The 18509-nt window shown below is 42.1% G+C and overlaps 3 protein-coding genes and 3 pseudogenes across 3 annotated transcripts; all 6 read right to left on the bottom strand.

The window, feature by feature from the left end:
* Positions 1 to 2330: 2330 nt before the first annotated feature.
* Positions 2331 to 6403, bottom strand: LOC148722193 (uncharacterized; annotated as a pseudogene).
* A 210-nt stretch (positions 6404 to 6613) lies between these two features.
* LOC111337772 (uncharacterized) lies at positions 6614 to 7120 on the bottom strand. The gene has a single exon (XM_022944134.2). The coding sequence runs from the start codon at positions 7118 to 7120 to the stop codon at positions 6614 to 6616; it is 507 nt and encodes a 168-aa protein (XP_022799869.1).
* Positions 7121 to 7462, bottom strand: LOC148722194 (uncharacterized). The gene has a single exon (XM_088737011.1). The coding sequence runs from the start codon at positions 7460 to 7462 to the stop codon at positions 7121 to 7123; it is 342 nt and encodes a 113-aa protein (XP_088593137.1).
* A 93-nt stretch (positions 7463 to 7555) lies between these two features.
* LOC111337773 (uncharacterized) lies at positions 7556 to 8173 on the bottom strand. Its single transcript, XM_022944135.2, has one exon. The coding sequence runs from the start codon at positions 8171 to 8173 to the stop codon at positions 7556 to 7558; it is 618 nt and encodes a 205-aa protein (XP_022799870.2).
* Positions 8174 to 10055: 1882 nt separating this feature from the next.
* LOC148722195 (uncharacterized) lies at positions 10056 to 11962 on the bottom strand (annotated as a pseudogene).
* Positions 11963 to 13693: 1731 nt separating this feature from the next.
* Positions 13694 to 15379, bottom strand: LOC148722196 (uncharacterized; annotated as a pseudogene).
* Positions 15380 to 18509: the final 3130 nt, after the last annotated feature.

Below are 18509 nucleotides of genomic sequence, written 5' to 3' on the forward strand. Positions count from 1 at the left end.
GTCGTTAGATCTATGAGCCAGTTTCTTCCATTTGTCTCTTGTTCTCATTAACTTAAGTATTTCAAGCGTCATAAATGGGTTGGGACGGCCACGAATTTTAACCTTTTTGACCGGTGCGTGTCGATCTAGGATTTGCTCAAAAAGCTGGTGAAAAGCATAGACGCAGTCGTCAATATTTTCGAATGTTTTCGTTTATATGCCATGGGGCCAGTGAGAGATCGCGGTTAAATGCCTCAGATTTATAGTTCTTGTAGCTCCTAGTTAGAAGGTATGTCGGTTTGGGACGCCTCTTTTTCATGTTCAAGACAATAATTATTAGTTCATGGTCGCTTATAGAGGAAGGAGCAACTTTTGCTTCTTTCACCAAATTAGCATTTGAGACCGAGGCAACGACAATCGGAGATTCTGTAGACTCCGTAAACCGCATTGTGTGACTCCTTTCTTGATACCTTCCCTGATGCCTTAGCACAAACGGGGTTCAGATGGTAGTGTCTTGTTGAAGTCGTCAGTTGCCACTGCTTTGTTCCTTTCTCCAGCAGTTCTGATCGTCACCTTTATTATAACCAGCAACAGCAGACGTGATTTGCTTGAAACAACCAGCACAGATAGTAATACGTATGATGCACGATCCTCACAGTAGATAGCGCTATTCATGCAATAGCGAAAATCAGACCTGAAAAAAATCAGGCCTGTACGGGATTCGAACCACTGACCTCTGCAATACTAGTGCAGCGCTCTACCAATTGAGCTAACAAGCCAACTGGGAGCAGGCCGTAAAGTTGATTCGCAATAAACCCGTGAAAGTAATAAATCGGATACAATGAATATATGAACTTCATATATTCATTGTATGCGACAGATAATAATGTTTCTTTTTGTTTCTTTCAGCACTAGTGGTGCACCAGATGGTGGATCATCAGGCCTGACTGATTTCCTGATGACAAGGGTTGTTGGATTCAAAACTTCCGCTTGTAAAGGAGATCCAGATGCTCTGTCTTCCACCTGTGAGTGTGACCCCATGACATCATCATCCAGTGGGCGCTTCCGAGATGGAACCTTTGCCCCAACATTCTTTGAGGCTGTTGAGGTGGATATTTTGTTTAAGCTTTAGCCTTTGTATTCCTGAATAACCTCTTGGACACAACCACGATGAATGGCAACAGCTAGGCTATGAAAGCACAGGTTGTTTCTGTTAAAGAAATTGCAACCGCAAAAACATTTGCCACTTTTCAAGCATTGCACTCGACATGGCAGTGGTCCTTCGCTATCTACAAAGAAAACTCCTTCCTGGAAACCCTCACGAAATTTCGCATTGTGCAAGTCTCCTTCGCAGCCGTTGTTTGGGCTCGTCACGCAACGCTCCCTCCTCCACCAACCGGCTGCTTAAACCCGAGCCGCATTCCTTTCCCTTTGTTTAGGTTTCACGGTGACTGCACGTGATAATGCGCGTTTGCACCAATCACACGTCGCCTTTGGTTTCACGATAAAACCAGTCAAATTTCAATGACGTAAGTTCATCGGCTTTCTGGAGAAGTTGCTAGTCTTCTCAGAAATTTCCCACGGATGAAACTCCGAAGAAGTTGGTAGAAAGTAGTTCAAGATGCTTCATTTGTTCCTCGAAAACACTCACAAAGGATAAAATTTACATTTTCGGTAAAAGTTCCTTTGATGTTGCTGAACTAATTCGTTCTTCGCCCACAGTTGACGTGCATCTCTACGCGGAGAACAGCAAATTGTTTGTTTGTAGAGACAAATGATACCAGCTTTTGATAAAGTTTAAAAAGGCATCGGATAAACTGAAAGAAGTCAAGAAAGAAATAGAAGAGGTCTTCAATACAAGAGAAAATCCCAGGGCAAAGAGACTGCTGCGAACGGACGAGGAGAAGAATATCATCGATAGCCACAGCAAATAGCCTCGCACGGTATGCATCATTTCTTAGCATCGATCGCCAACGATCATTCTTGAGCCGGTTTCTGGTGAGCCGAAAACTAACGAATATATTCAATCCTCAATACTATGGTGGTCAATCTCAGGTTGGGAAGTAATGTTTACCGCGCTGACTCCAATACTTTGCCGGTAATTGACGTGATCCTCCATAGGACTTACGAGTGGAGAAACAATAACAACGATATGCCCAGCAAGATTGTTGATGTGATCGTATACGAGTGGAAGAACCTGATAAATCAAGGATTTTCCAAACCCTGTAAACAGGTTTGCAAATACATCTTTTTTTTGCAAAAGATTTTTCTCAATTGCCTGCTTCTGGTGATCATTTAAACTAGGAATTTGAAAGCGGTCGAAACAAAAGCTTCTTCGAGACGCCATTTTCTCTGCTCAATCAGCCGCTGATAGAACACGAGTTTTGATTGGACGACTAGTCTTGGCGGGACTTACTCAGAATTATATGAGCGAAATTGTGATTGGCTAAAACCAGGGAAAGGAATACGGCTCGGGTTTAAGCAGCGCGTTGGTGGGGGAGAGAGCGTTGCTTGACGAGCCCAAACAACGGCTGCGAAGGGGACTAGCATTGTGCATGATGCTCTTCGCTTTTTCAAACAGACTTGCCTGTTCGTCCTTAGAGAACAGGCCATCAAGGGGGGCAAGCTCACTGATGTCGCAAGAAAACTGATTTGATGCGCTCTCACCTGAAGTGGTTGTACATGTAGCAGCTCTGAACTGGAATGAGTGAGGCCGCTTGTAAGCCGCTGGGTCTGGACACACTTTGTCCACGTTCTGCATAAAAGCCTTCCTTTCTTGAAGGGTCATTTCCCCATGGCTTTTACTAGATAGGTGGTGTTGAAACTGTGCACAAACTTCCCACTTGTGAGGTAGCTGGCACCAGGCAAGTTCCTCTTCCTGATCGAAGGATTCCACAAAGTCGTATACACTTATGTTGAACTTGTCCATCTCTTGTGGATCGAATTAGACCAATCCTTCAACATGTCATTAATGGACCCAGGAATGTCTTTCTGGTAGAGCTTGTCGCCTAAGCCAAGGCCTTTCATCACATACCTTGCCATCCTGGTCTGCATATCTTCCAGCTTGTGGCTCGGAAATATTCTACAAACATTGGTGGACCACCCCTCTCTGATCTCTCCAACGTATCCCATTCCTGCAGAAGGACTTTTGCCCGTGCATCGAACGCCTGCCTAGAGCTGGACCAAATAAGACCACTCCCTTGTCGGTAAAGATCTTGACATATGCGTTCAACAAGAGCTGATGGCAGACCCAATTTTCTTCCCTTGGCTCTAACATTTCTTTCTCTATGAAGGTAACACAGCAATGGTGCAGCACGCTGAAAACCTGCACCGAGGGCGTTTATCAGGGCACGTTCACCGTCGCATGAAGGTGTTCTATCCACATCACAGACACCACCAGCCTCCTTCGTCACTTCAAATAAAGCTCTCTTTGGCCCATATTGTTGTGCCTTTTGTTCAATAGACTGTTTTGTGCTCGCTTTGGTTCGTACGTACGGCATGTTGGAAGATGCACGGTTACCATGCTTTTCTACTTTGAACTTGGTCGGTTTGCCATCAAATTGGTAGTGGAGAAGTATGAGTGGGAACCACTAGTCAATGTCCTTTCCATATTCGATTGACACAATGGTCTTGTAGTACCACTTATACGAAGAACACGTGTATGTTCTACTCCGGACAACAACATCACAATTGCTCCGATCGTGAACTCTTTCCAGCTAGGCTACTCTTCCGTTCTCATCTTTAACAATGCTGTAGTATTACGGCCTACAGCCAGTCGTCTTTCAAGCTCCATTTTCGTCAGCGTAGAAATCTGATCTGTTTGCTAAAGCAGTGATGTCTACGACAAAAGTCGCGTTGTGTTGAATCCCTGTAGGCACTGCTGTACTGATCAGGTACCCATTATCACTTTGGAAGTTGAAAAGAAAAGGGATGATGAAGGGGTTTTCAAGAGAATCAAAATCGACAATTTTGCATTTGATATTTACATTGTAAAGTCCCAATGTGTTCATAGGCTTTTCAGGTGATTTGGATACGTTTATGCTCTCCGTGTCAACTTCATGTGCATCTTTAACACTTTCGCTGTCCTGTAAAAGATATTTCAAACAAAATTCACCTAACAAACTACCATTGGAAGCAAACGACAAGGTGACACTATGCTTTCAGAAGGCATTTTATTGTGTTTTTTGGTGACTGACAAAGATTCTTTAATTTAGCTGAGTATCAGGGGCAGATCTAGGGGGAGGGTACTTGGGGTGCGCACCCCTCCCCCCTTGAGATGAATCCTTCTTCATCGTGTTTGCTTTAAAAATCTGTTTATCTCACCAGTCAGTTACGCCATTCCTTAGTGGTGCACCCCCCCAGCCCTCCTAAGAATCCTGGATCCGCCCCTGAGTATTCATCTAATAATAATAATAATAATAATAATAATGGAATATTATCCAGGATAGCCCTTCAGTCCCAACTACTGTTATCAACGGGGTCCTGCTGTTAAAAAAATATTTTACATAATTATAACATAGATAAGAATAACGACAACAAACATATGAAACATATGTATGAACTGCGGTTATGAGACGTATATGTGAACGATCCTTCGCAGTAAAGCACTATTTGAGCAATAGTGAAAATCAGACCTGAAAAAAATTTCAGGCCTGTACGGGATTCGAACCACTGACCTCTGCGATACTAGTGCAGCGCTCTACCAATTGAGCTAACAAGCCAACTGGGAGCAGGCCATCAAATTAATTCGACATAAACCCGTAGATGATAAATCAAACGACAACAAACATATGAAACATATGTATGAACTGCGGTTATGAGACGTATATGTGAACGATCCTTCGCAGTAAAGCACTATTTGAGCAAATAGTGCTTTACTGCGAAGGATCGTTCACATATACATAGATAAGAATAAACAAAAATATTTAAAGACGACATGCACTAGATTAAAACCGTTAAAAACTACAATAAAAAATCATAAGTAAAAATCGTCCTGGGCTTTCCTAAATAAAATTTTGGAATTAATGTTTCTCAAACGTATCGGCATTGAATTAAAAGTCGGAGCACCTAAGAAATAAAAACTACGGCGCGCAAAATCCAACTTCACCTTGGGTAGTTTTACTGATTTCCTATTGTTTCTAGTGTTTAAGGAATTATGGTGGAAACGTTGAAAATAACTCGTAAATGGGAAACATGTAGTTTCATTAAGGCAGTCAAAAACAAAACAGCACGCTTTCTTTTGCAGAAAGTTGTCAAATGTTATAAACCGAAGATCGCAGGTCTTCAGACTACATTTCGGGGTAATGACCTCGAGGCTTCGCTTCTCAATGGAGCGGATCATGCGCTTGCGGGATTCTGGCCATCCAAGACTATTATAGCCGCAATACATAAATTGGTAAGACCAAATAAAACGAGAATTTTAATTTTACCACGTAAACACAACAGCGTTACAATTCTAGTGTTCTCGCGCAAGCAGTCTTGGGTATAGCGTTACGACAGCTGCGATGGCCAGCGGCCGCTCCATCCTCCCCCCCCCCCCCAGTGAGTCAATAAGACGAACGACAACCTAAAAACACTAAAAACAACCTAAATAAACCTAGATCACTAACAACAAATTAAACAGCTTCCATGAAAGGGCTACAAGTGTTCTCAGTTAGATCAGAATTCAGCATCGCTCTCTTCAAACAGATTCCTCCAACACGCATAACTTTGCGGTAGGTCGCATCAGGGTTCCGTTAGGACTTTTCACTTCTGCCATACGAACTCTACAATCCTTCCCAGGGAATGTCGTTAGAATTCGTCCGAGGGGCCGATGTGACCGAGGCGCATCATCAACCTTCATTAGAATAATATCTCCTTCCTTCAAGTTCCTTCGTTCTTTATTCCATCTTGGGAGCATTGTCAAGGTAGGTAAGTATTCTTTACGCCACCTCCGCCATATCATGTCAGCTAGCGCTTGGACCATTCTCCATCTCTTGCGGCTATTAATTTCTCGCTCCTCAAATCGGCCAGGTGGACTGTTTGGCGAGGCTCGTCCGATGGGAAAATGGTTTGGCGTCAGCGCTTTGGAATCCTCGGGGTCATCACTGACGGGAGTGAGGGGTCGACTATTAACAATAGCCTCTGTCTCGACAAGGACTGTATAGAGTGTTTCCTCTGGTAATACCTGGTCATTTATGACAGTCTTCATAGCTCTTTTGACTTGCTTGACCATTGACTTGAATATTCCTCCCATGTGTGGGGACGACGGCAGGTTGAAGTACCAAGTGATCCCTTCTCGGGCCAGCTCGCCGGTGATTCGTCCCTGACTCAACGACTTCAAAGCTTCACCTAACTCTCTGTTCGTTCCCACGAAATTAGTTCCGTTGTCTGAACGGATTGTCTTTGGTTTGCCTCTTCTCCCACGAAACCTTCTCAACGTCATGATGAACGAATCAGTACTCAGATCGCCTGCCACCTCCAGGTGGACCGCACGGGTAGTAAGGCATGTGAAGATACACCCCCACCTCTTCTCAGTTACTCTTCCCCTCTTGACACTAATTGGACCAAAAAATTTTCACCCGTGTTGGTAAATGGAGGCTCGCAAAGGGCGAGTCGTTCTCTGGGTAAAGAGGCCATCACAGGAACGGTTGGCTTAGCGCTCCTTCTCTTCTTCCTCCTTCTCGTAGTCGTCCTTAAACGATTCAATTTGAGCTTGTTTACATAAGGCTAGCGACGCTTCTTCGAGATCGGCGGCGCTCAAACACATGGTTTGACGTTCTGGAGACGGATTCATCTTCTTTATTTTACAGCTCAGAACGTATTTGTACATCATCCACCAAGCGTACTGCCGACACAGCTTTCTCCAAGAGGAGTACTTCTTCCATTTCACCATGTTTATAGATGAAGTAGTGGACACAGCAAGGACTGAGCCCTTAATTTCTAGCTCAGTTTCATCCACTATGGGTACTTCCTTAGTACTCGGCCATTCTGCTTCAGGCAACATTAGAAATTCTGGACCACTGATCCATCGACATTTCGGACTCAACTCCTGAATATCCTTCCCTCGCGTGCAGTCATCGGCCACATTCATTTTGCCAAGAATGTGATGCCACTCCTTAACGTCCGATTTCGAGACGATTTCAGCAACTCTGTGAGACATTTACGTGCTAAATCTCCGCTGGGTGTTGCTAAGGTAGTGATGCACTATCCTGGAGTCACTCCAGAAATGCGTTTCATCGATTTCAATGTCGATTTCATCCACTGTCTTAGACCTCAGCCTAATGGCTACAACGGCAGCCTGTAACTCCAGACGCGGAATGGTCAAGGCTTTGATTGGCGCAAGCCTAGTCTTACTTAAAACAAAGCTCACATTGACATCTCCACGAGTCACCGCACGGAAATACGCAACTGCTCCGTAAGCGATTTCTGACGCGTCGCAGAACACGTGCAGTTGTACCTTTAGGCATCGGTGGCGGTGGAAGCCATACCACCGGGGAATCATGATCATTTGAGAGGACTTCAAACCTTCTTTCCAACCTTGCCACTCCTGGAGGATATCATTGGGTAGCTCGCTATCCCACTCAATCTGGCGTCTTCACAACTCTTGGATGATCAGTTTCGCCTTTATTACGTAGGGCGCAGTAAGGCCTAGGGGATCAAACACGCTACTCGTGACACTCAATATTCCTCGCTTGGTGTTTGGGAATTTACTCTTCGCTGGTTCAAGACTCAGCAGATCTTGCTCTGCACACCACTTGACGCCTAAGACTCTTTCTTGAGGCAATCCATTACGATCTAAGTGAATAATGTCGCACGCCACTTCTGACGAAGGGATTGCTGTGAGCACTTCTCGGCTGTTTGACATCCACTTCGTTAGGCGAAACCCACCAGTTGCTAGGATTCCTATCAAATCTTTAGCCAGACCTGTGGCTTCATCGCAGTTTTGCTTCGATGCTAGGAGGTCATCCATATAGAAATTACGTCGAACAGCGTTGATGGCATCCTCGCTGAATTTCCCTTGCTGATCACGAGCAGTTCTCTGCAACGCATAGTTTGCGCAACACGGTGAATCCACAGCGCCAAACACGTGAACAGTCATCTCATATTCACTTGGTCTCTTCGTCTCATCTAAGTCTCTCCACAAAAAGCGCAAAGAGTCTCTATCTTCTTCACAAACTCTCACTTGATGAAACGTTTGTTCAATGTCCGCCATCACGCCGATCCTTCCAGTTCGAAATCTCATAAGGACCCCTACCAAACTGTTCAACAGGTTGGGGCCAGTCAGAAGCTTATTATTCAAGGAAACACCATCAAATTTTGATGCGGCGTCAAAGACCACACGGACCTTTCCACGCTTGTTTGGATTAACAACTGCATGGTGTGGTAAGTACCATGTTTTTGGGGTTATCACTTTGGCCTGTCATCCTTTGTCATCCTTTGGGCGTGTCCTTTAGTGACATAATCGTTGATGACATTCTGATATTTCTCTGTTAGCTCTGGCTTTTTCTTGAGTTTCTTCTCAGTGGAATGGAGTCTTGAAACTGCCATTGCATAATTGTTAGGCAAGACTGGTTCACATTTCCATAACAGTGCTGTTTTGTAGTGGCCTTCCTCCTTGACTGCGTTGCTTTCAAGGATGGCCAGAGCTTGTTTGTCTTCAACTGACAAGGTGGACTCAGAGAGAACTCGCTTGGTCGTGTAAGAGTCGATCTCCCAAAATCGTTCGATTTGATACTGCAATGTAGTCTCTCTATCGGATGCGAGAAAGTTTGCACTAATTGTTTCACCGTGTCTTTGATTCACATTTCCAAACAGCGTCCATCCAAGAGGGGTCTTTACTGCGATGGGCTCATCCCGTCGCCCCTGGCGGACTTCAAGGTGAATCAATAAGTGAGCCATCTCAGCTCCAATGAGAATCATCACGTCGCCACCTTGGAGTTCAGGAAGATCTACATCAGATAAGTGATTCCACTGCTTGACGGTCCTTTTCTTCGACAGCTTGAAAGGTGGAATGTTGAGTATTTTGATGACTTAAGCTCCATGCACCATAACCGGGTCTGGCTGTTCTTTAGAGGAAAGACTAAAGCTTACCCTGTCTAAGTTCTGAGTAGTAGCTTCATTGCCAACTGCATTAATGTTAAGGCGATATGTCTATTGATTGTACGGAAGTGAAGTGTGCAATGCCTAGTAGCTTGTTGCTGAATAGTGAGTTGTTCAGTGCCTACAAGAATCATACTATACACTAAAGGGGCTTCTGGGAATTTCTCCATCTGGTGCTATCACTTTCATAAGCCAACTGTATACAGGAAGTATATCAAACAGAGAAATTGTAGGGAGGTCAGGCATGCTTGACCTGTCATTCAATGAAGGAGATTCCGTGATGGCAGATAAAGGTTTTACTCTAAGTGACATCCTACCTTTAGGTGTGTCTTTGAATATTCCACCATTCTTGGGAACATCTACACAAATGCCCCCGGAGGATGTTGTGAGAACTAAGGAGATTGCACGACTGAGGATCCATGTTGAACGTGCAATTAATAAAATTAAAAATTTTCATATATGGGATAGCGTTATCCCACTGAATCTCTTTGGCATTGCAAATCATATGTGGTCTGTTTGTGCACTTAGACTTTTGACCAGCCCTGCAAAAGTGAAAACTAATGAGTGGTTGTGATTTTGATAAAGACTTAAAATTTTACACTGTCTTTGTGAGCTTCAAATCTATTAGATTTACCCCTTATGATATTTCTCAAATCATTCTTAGATTTTATGCATTAAATGTTTTATTATGATGCTGTTGTAGAATGTCAAACCACCACAGCTTCTGTGCATGTTGGTGCAAATTCAGCTACAGCATACTCAATGAAATTTGTGAAATAATATTGCCAAAGCTTCTCCTGAAGCTCAACCCAGTAACCTCTGTCAAAGGCAATTCTTTCAATTGACATTCCTTTTTTAGTGTAAACAACAAAATCGCGCCATTGTGCACCAGTACAGCCCATTTGTCCCTGAACTTGGACATAGTAAGCATGGGTAACGTTCTTTTCAGCTTGCACATGTTCCCAACCCTCTCACAAAGAAATTAGGGTCTGCGCAGGCATCTAGGGGACTCACTTGAAACTTTGTTTCCAGGCACTTGACTTCAAGTAGTCCAAAGGAATCTTCACAAGTGGGGTCTATTACCTTTCCATCCGGAGAACATCCCCGTATTGGAGAATTAGTGCATACAACAAATCCACTTTTGAAAACATGTACTGGTGTTTTTTGACTGTGCATGTATTTGTGATACCTGACAATTGCTACTGGCTACTTAATCTCATGAGCTGTATGTCTAGAGTGGAATGTCTTTGGGTAAATGATTTCTTGAGCAAATTTATCATGACTGCGTTGTCTGTGGGATCTCAGATGAAATTGAGATGCTGTAAAACGGTACTTTTGCTCAAGCTTCCACCTTTCAGAATGTGAGTGATCTTTAGTCTCCCTCTCAATGGCATTGACTGTCTCTTCATCAATGCATAATGATTCATACAGGATCTTCTCTGCATCTGTTAGCTGATTGTTTTGAACTGCAGGCAGTCCACAATCTCTTAAAGGAAACCTGGGATAGGTTAAAGGCTGGTTATTTTTTCTCCCTCGAGGCACAGAGGAAATATCAACACAAACATTAAAGTTGGACTCTGTGTGGGCTAGCTGGTAGCTTACATAAGAGCCCACTGGACTATTCCCGAATCTTGTTTCTTTCAGATGTCTTTCACTCCCAAGATCAGCAAGTTGAGCAAGACCCATTTGAGGGTTTACATCTCTGATTGCATGCTTGAATTTTTGCTCCTCTGCACTGTAGTACATTGTATTATTTCTTGCCTCGTAAAGGAGACAATGAATCCCTTCATTTCCACGTTTTGTATCCTCCAGTTTGGTTTTTGAGACAACCACATCCATAACAGGCTGGGGGTAGATGGTTTCACCGCGACTTTTTTGACGCCAAGTTTGAAGTTTTGAGGTGCATGCTTGTTCTGGGATTTGATCAGCTTTATTTTCTAGGTCTTTAGTATTTTGGGACCCATATAGACTAAATTTAGAAGCCTTCAGCATTAAGACTAAAGAATGGTTGCAGTAGCCCAAGGAACCAGCAACACACGAACATTTGGAATCTTGCACTTCGCCTGAGACAATACATAGTGCTAAAAATACATTATGAGGAGGATCGTTCTTTCGACAGGAGTGATAACATTTGCAACGCATGAAAAAGTATCTTTGGTCACTGTAGCTTTCAATGTTCTTAAGATATTCATCCTTTAGAAATGTTGTAGCTTTTTTTAGCCCGGTTGGAACAGATTTCTTACCGGCACAGCCAAAACTCTTTCCAGTTAGTGCAACAAATTTATCCATCTCGGCACGGGAGAAAAGGGGCATTTTCTGTAGTGAGCTCCCCCATCCACTCGTCGGGTAATTGATCTGGCATTTATACTGAGGAGTACTTGCTACTCTCATGGCCGCTGCTTGCTTGCTCCCTTGCAATTTTCCTCTTCTTATAAGTTAAGTCTGTATCAGGATCGACTATCGCGTCTTCTAACCCCGACTCGATATATTCATCAACCTTGGAGAAAAATTTTCGAATTAGAATGTATTTTACTCAGATATCGAAACCAAACTATATTTAACTCGCACAACATAAGAAGTTTAGATTACCACTTATATTTGGCTATCGATCGTTACATTTAAACCTACCGTTTTAGTAGCTGAGCTTTTGTTTTCAGCCCTTTGCATTTATCTCCCCTACATTTTAGCAAAAACCTCAAGGCATAGTTTTTGAGCTCTGCTGGGTTTCTTCCCTCTAAAGACGTTCCAGGAATATCGTCTTGACTCAAATTAACTGCAAAACTCGCCGCCATTTTTATAACAGAACATTCGCCAAGGTCAAACTACGTTACATCAACTGATCCTCAATTAAACTACAGTGTAAACAGTCAATAATTCCAAAAACCTTCGAACAAGACTTACAGTATCAATATATCGAGGGATGCCTCCTAAGCCTCGTTTTGGTGAACTGGGCTCAGGTCTTAACCGCGCGTCCGCCATTTATGAATAAGGCGTATGTCCCTTTCAATTCCCCAACGCCCTTCCGGCTCAAAACTAATAAAACCTCTCCAACCGTAACCACCCAAAAGTCTTAAATATATGTGAACGCAAGGTGCAAGGTGACAGAAAAAAGAAAGAAAACTATTGGATAAAGGTTAATTACAAAATGGTTTACGTATATGTGCACGATCCTTCGCAGTAAAGCACTATTTGAGCAATAGTGAAAATCAGACCTGAAAAAAATTTCAGGCCTGTACGGGATTCGAACCACTGACCTCTGCGATACTAGTGCAGCGCTCTACCAATTGAGCTAACAAGCCAACTGGGAGCAGGCCATCAAATTAATTCGACATAAACCCGTAGAAGATAAATCAAACAACAACAAACATATGAAACATGTGTATGAGCTGCGGTTATGAAACGTATATGTGCACGATCCTTCGCAGTAAAGCACTATTTGAGCAATAGTGAAAATCAGACCTGAAAAAAATTTCAGGCCTGTACGGGATTCGAACCACTGACCTCTGCGGTTATGAAACGTATATGTGCACGATCCTTCGCAGTAAAGCACTATTTGAGCAATAGTGAAAATCAGACCTGAAAAAAATTTCAGGCCTGTACGGGATTCGAACCACTGACCTCCCGTACAGGCCTGAAATTTTTTTCAGGTCTGATTTTCACTATTGCTCAAATAGTGCTTTACTGCGAAGGATCGTGCACATATACGTTTCATAACCGCAGTTCATACATATGTTTCATATGTTTGTTGTTGTTTAAAATGGTTTACGCAAGTAAAGAATACAGATTACGTAACAGGTACACTACAATACAACACAAAATACAATACATTGATCCCCGGAAAGTAAAAGAATGAATTACATACACTTAACTCCTTTTAAATAAATTCTTTGTTAACTGCCAGGCTTTCATGACAGCCACCCTATGAGAAGTTAAAATCACAGCAAAGTCTTTTCTTAATCCTCTTTTTATTCCGGTGTGGCTTGCTCCCTGTTACCAACTTTGCAACCTGCCCTTTTTAATAGGACCGTGGATTCTTCCCTGTGCTAGGAATGCGTGTAAATGATTGGTAAATGTTCAAGTACTAATGGAATTTCTCTGGGCATTGCTTGATAATTTATGAGATTCTGATAGCCAAGTTTCGTATAGGCGGATTCATGCTGACGTCATTGTTTACATTTTTGCTCATTTGCATACGGCTTTGCGTAAGGAAGGAAGCATGTTAGATACAAATTGACTTCAGGCAGCTAAAGAGCTAGAGAACTTCAGTTCATGGTGAAATTTTTAGCTCTTTGGGTGTAATATTCAAGGAGAAATAGTCCATCAAAAACTGCCAAATTTCTTGGTGGCAAAAGCGCTAATGAGCTCATACATTCTATGTAAAATTTTGAGTTTTTAAACCCGTGTTGCACAAAAAGTATTCAATGCATCAGGCTCGTATTCATTGGCCGAGTTAATCGTACTTTGACCTTTCGATATTCAGAACTGCTTTATTTTTAGCTCCATCAGAAACTGAATCGCTTATGCTAATGAGGCAAATATTGTAAACAAGGATTCCCCTATAACCGGCCGCACTGGGTCGAGTTATGCAAAAACCCACCAAAGCGAGGCTGATGCGGGGAAGAAATGAGTCCATGAGAGCTCTGTAGAAATGGTGAAGCATCACTGTTGTGCTTTTAACTGCACAAATAGCGCCCAGAAACAGAAAAATTTCTCAAAATATCTGGAACTGGCAAATGTTAGATTTTTTCCATTCCCTCAAGACAACGCAAATAAGTATTATGCTGCGGGAATGTCAGAAGGAAAGCGGCATATCCGATGGATTGCAGCTTGTCGTCTGGACAGTTTAAATGTGACGAGGCACACCAGAATATGCTCAGTACATTTTGAAGGAGGTCTCGGCCCGACGAAATTGAATCCTGTTCCCTCAATATTTGCATTCCCACAACATCTTTAGCGTAAACCTCTGAAAAGTCGTACTGACCCCGAGGAGAGACGTCGAAAGCAGCAAAAGGAAACACCACAGACATCGATATAACTTGGCCGATATAACTTGGCCGTGGATCAAAGATGGTTGCCTTAGGTTTACATGTACCTTTCTTTTTCTTCCCAGTGGTAGGTTTGGTGAAAACTATGTTTTCTACAGGTGTTACCTCCTCGTGTGTTCTTTTCTTCTTTTTCCACATGCACTTTGACTCAGTGCATGTAACAACCCTGCTCTCACGAAGGGTTTCCTCCAGGTTTATGAGAGCGGCCCCCACATACTTACAAGCACTATCAGAACTGAAATAAAATTTGATCCCCATGTTTTGTTACTGAATTTTGATTTAAAGGTTAAGTGCTACTTTTGGGAAAGTTTAAAAATGTCTGTACCTGGGGTTCAGAGCTACCTTAAATTTCTTGAAAACTTCAGATGGCTCTGAAACCCCTGTATAGAATTGTTAAGTCTTGCAGAGTCTTGAAAAGTGCTGGAAACTATAGCCAGTCACCCAAACATCAATGATGGTCAATGAAAGGAATTTTCTAGATGAGACACAAAAAATTACCATAGCTAACATATATCTAGCTAGAAATAAACCTTGCTGAACACAGGTGAAAACTTTTGGGCTTGAAAGTACGGTGTGTAAAACAAAAAATTTTTTTTTCAAAAGTTTTTTTCTTCATATAAACGTGTACTTACCCTCCTATACAGGGGCAGTGAGCAGAATGAACAGAACCATTTTCCTTTATAAGCAGCCAGCCATCATAAGTGGGCTTATTGTCTATTTGGGTTTTTTTCCCTCTCTGTAGGTTTCACGCTGAACTTGATGAGATGGCATCCACAAAAAATAGATTTATAAGTTTGAAGACTCTGCACGTGTCCATCCCAGTGTAGTCTAAAACCTTCCAGAGACTTATAAGCTTTCAAACTTTCGTGGTCGTATCCTTCTTTTACAATTAAGTAAGCGTACATATCACCCCATGTATAATTCGGAAATGACGAAAAATCAGTTGTCCAGTCTAACTTGAGCGAGTAGGGATCAGGAACAGTTCCATCATCCGTTACCAGCTTCGCAGAAATACCCATCGATCTCCTTGCTCGTCTATAGTTTGGATGGCAAGTTTGTGAGCTTTTACAGACAAATCCAAAAGTTCTTCGCGAAGCTTATTTGCAACACTGATTCCCCACACTTGTAAGTACTTTTTCAAGTCAGGAACTTTCATTCTTACGAAAATAGGTTCCATTTCTTTATCTGAGATTGTTTTAAAAATCGTAGCTGTGAACAACATGGAGTTGCAGGTACATTCGTATTTTACCGCGAAAGATTTTTCCCCGCATAAGCCTCGCTTTCGTGCCACGTTCTTTGCTCAGGTCCAGGGTAACCGGGAATACGGAACTCGACTATTGATGCCTTTTACCCAAGCTGGGAAAGTTTATTCAGAACAAATGAACATGATGGAGAATGGCATCTCTTGATCGATATTTATTTTTTCCTTCCAAGTTTAAGACAACATATGAATGAGAGCCCTATCTTGAGGAAGGGTTTCCCAATTCCCATTCCTCAAAAATTCCTCCACTTCCATTTTCGTTTATTGGGTAAGGGGGGGGGGGGGAGTGCGGGGGTGAAGGCAAGTAAACAATCAAAGATGCTTAGGTAAAGCAGTTTGAGGAGTTTACTGCTGTAGCCTTTTATAATGGGCAACAATTGATAATTAAATTAGAGAGTAACTTATACAATACACCATAACAAAGTTTGTTTCCCAATTTTCATATCCATTCAATAGCCGAAAACACTTGAGCGGAGGACTGTAGAGCGGCACGCAATTGTTGCACGAGCATGCTGTCTCACCATGCCCGCTGTTCTATGCCTGCCAAAAAAGTTAACCCTCGTAGTTTACTATTGTGTTTGGAGTGATTACTTGGATAAATTACAAAATGATTACAAACATTTCAAATTAAAAAGGGCAAATTTTGCGTTCCTTTGTAATACATATCAGCCAAGAATATCATAAAGTAAATTTAGTTCACCTGTTTGTAGTCCTCTCATCTTGCGGGGCGTCAATTTCTACGATCTCGATTTCTCTAGCTGTAAGGAAGGTTCAAAAGAGCTACTTTTTAGCAAATGTTAATGTCGATGGCAAGCACTTGAAGCAGATTAAAAAGACTAATATTCCAAAGCACTTACTGATCGTCCATTGTGGAAACAGTGTTTAGACTGATGGCTGATGAACAATTGGGTGAATATGAAAAAAAAGACTGGGTCGAGGAAGTCAGTGAAAAGAAAATGGCGGCTGTTTTGATCGTGCAGGTAGACTTGTGCCTGTAAAGTAAATTTGGTTGATTATTTAGGGTAGTCCGTGCGGGTAGTCCGCAGGGTAGTCCGCGGAGTAGTTTTTGAGGTGGTCCGCGGAGTAATTCGTGGGGTAGTCCGCGGAGTAGTTCGCGGGGTAGTCCGCGAAGCGGGGATCAGTGGGGTCAGTCTTTTCAACTCTCCCCCTTGTAAGTGGTGTGAGATTTATAATTTGAATAAAACTCAGAATTTAATACCTTAGAGCTGGGTCTTTGCACTTTGATTTCTGTGCAATCTAAAATTACCCTTGTTTGAGGAAAATTTTGCTTGAAGGAAGGAGGCATATGTTTTTGAACCTGTTCCTTAGTTGGTCATATGGGTATTTGTCCCGACATAACATAAAGAAAATTTGTCCAGGTAATAATTATTCTGCTTACTGTAGTTGTGCTTACATTGAATTCTTACTGCAAGATCAGTTTCCGTACATCCAAGCCTGATGGGAATCATGAAAAGGAAATACTGATGTGGAAACCAATCCCCCGTCAGCGTATAATAGTATAAATAGGTCCACATTCGCGCGGGCTAAAAAGTTTGCAAGGACTTCGTTAGTTAAAAGTCGAGCAACGTTAGTTCTTTAGGCAGTATTCCCAAATCGTCAGGTAATGGCTCCTATCTTGGCTTGTTTCATATTTCATCCTGTATTATCCGTGTTTCCTATGTTATTTAATTTTTTTAATTAGTTATTCCGTTCTTAATGTATTATGTCTGTAACCTTCATTCTAGAAACCACTGGCAACTACATATTTATTAAGAGTTAAGGATATCAAATTTCTTTACGTCTTCAAATATTTGCTGGTGCGTTGTTAACACATCATACAGAGACAGAGAAAAACTTGGACAAAGGTCCTGGCGATAGTTCTCCTAACCTTGATTACGCGGGACCTGCCACCGTGTCATCATGTTTTTCGCGTAAGGCTCAAGCCATAAACTGAAGTCAAAAACGTCGGGAGATTGATATCCGGTAAAATTTCTTACCAGCTCTGGATCATGCGACGCTTTAGTAATTCCAAATTTACTGAGGGTTAGAATTTCAATTTCCTTTTTAAGATCTTCGATATGTTGTTTTGTCTGTCGAAGTTGTTCTTCTATAGACTGGCTTTCCAGCGGAGCGTCATTTTGTTGTTGTTCTTCTTGTGTGATATCACACTCCATATCAGTCTCTTGATTGCTTTCAAATCCATCGTTCGGAGATTCTAAACGATCCACACACAATCGTTTTCTTTGATAGCTGTTTAGTGGCCGGTACGGAGTACTACTAGTCCACTTGAATATTGTTAGATGGCATGTTTCTTAAGACGTTTACGTCCAGTTAAAGTTCTGTCGATAAGCTCAGGTGAGAAGTGCTCAGAACAGACAAATGTTGAGCCTTTAGACACCTATAATAAAATACCATATTCTACGACGCAAATGTTGTCTTTTTTCAGTAGTTTCTTAATAAAGACATAAAATACATGGCAGTATGAACTGTTTTTACAGCGAGTTTTGTTCCACGTGGGTTTCTTTTGACAGCCCGAACTATCGAAGCAGAAATCGTAGGCAATTTACCTTGAAAAGAGCTCCCTCATCTCGTCTAATCGCAATAAGCCACTATTTTCTGAGATCACTCTTCGAAGGAAAGCTGGAAAATGTTGAACTTCTACCACTTTCGTATCTTTAATCGTTAGTACAAAGAAGAACACCGCAGTGCTCGTTTGCCATTATAAGCGCTCAGTGTCATGGCATCTCCCCCCAATATTTCCTGCATGGCTAGCCCCGTTTTCATTTTCAAGATGGCGGACAAGAGAGTTTCAAGATGGCGGATAAGAGTGTTGGCGCCGAATTTGTTTACTAATCGTGCTTACAGCCACGCCTCTCTTTCCTTACATGTATGAAATTTTGTCTTTTTTTGTCTTTCTCCATTGACATTCTAGTTTAAAACGAAGAGCAACAACAAATATGTTGTAAACGTGTTGTAAACAGCTTCTCACAATTTGGCGGGCTAAATAATTCAGTTGTGAATAACTCGGGTGTATTTCATTATTTTACCAAAGTTTCTCTTGGAAAGTATAGTTAACTTAATATTGCTTAATTTAGTGATGGAAGAAAATAGATAAAATTGGCCCTCGAAGGTTTGCCATATTC

This window comes from Stylophora pistillata, chromosome 10 (assembly GCF_964205215.1).
Source record: "Stylophora pistillata chromosome 10, jaStyPist1.2, whole genome shotgun sequence".
In the NCBI taxonomy this organism is placed as follows: Eukaryota; Metazoa; Cnidaria; class Anthozoa; order Scleractinia; family Pocilloporidae; genus Stylophora; species Stylophora pistillata.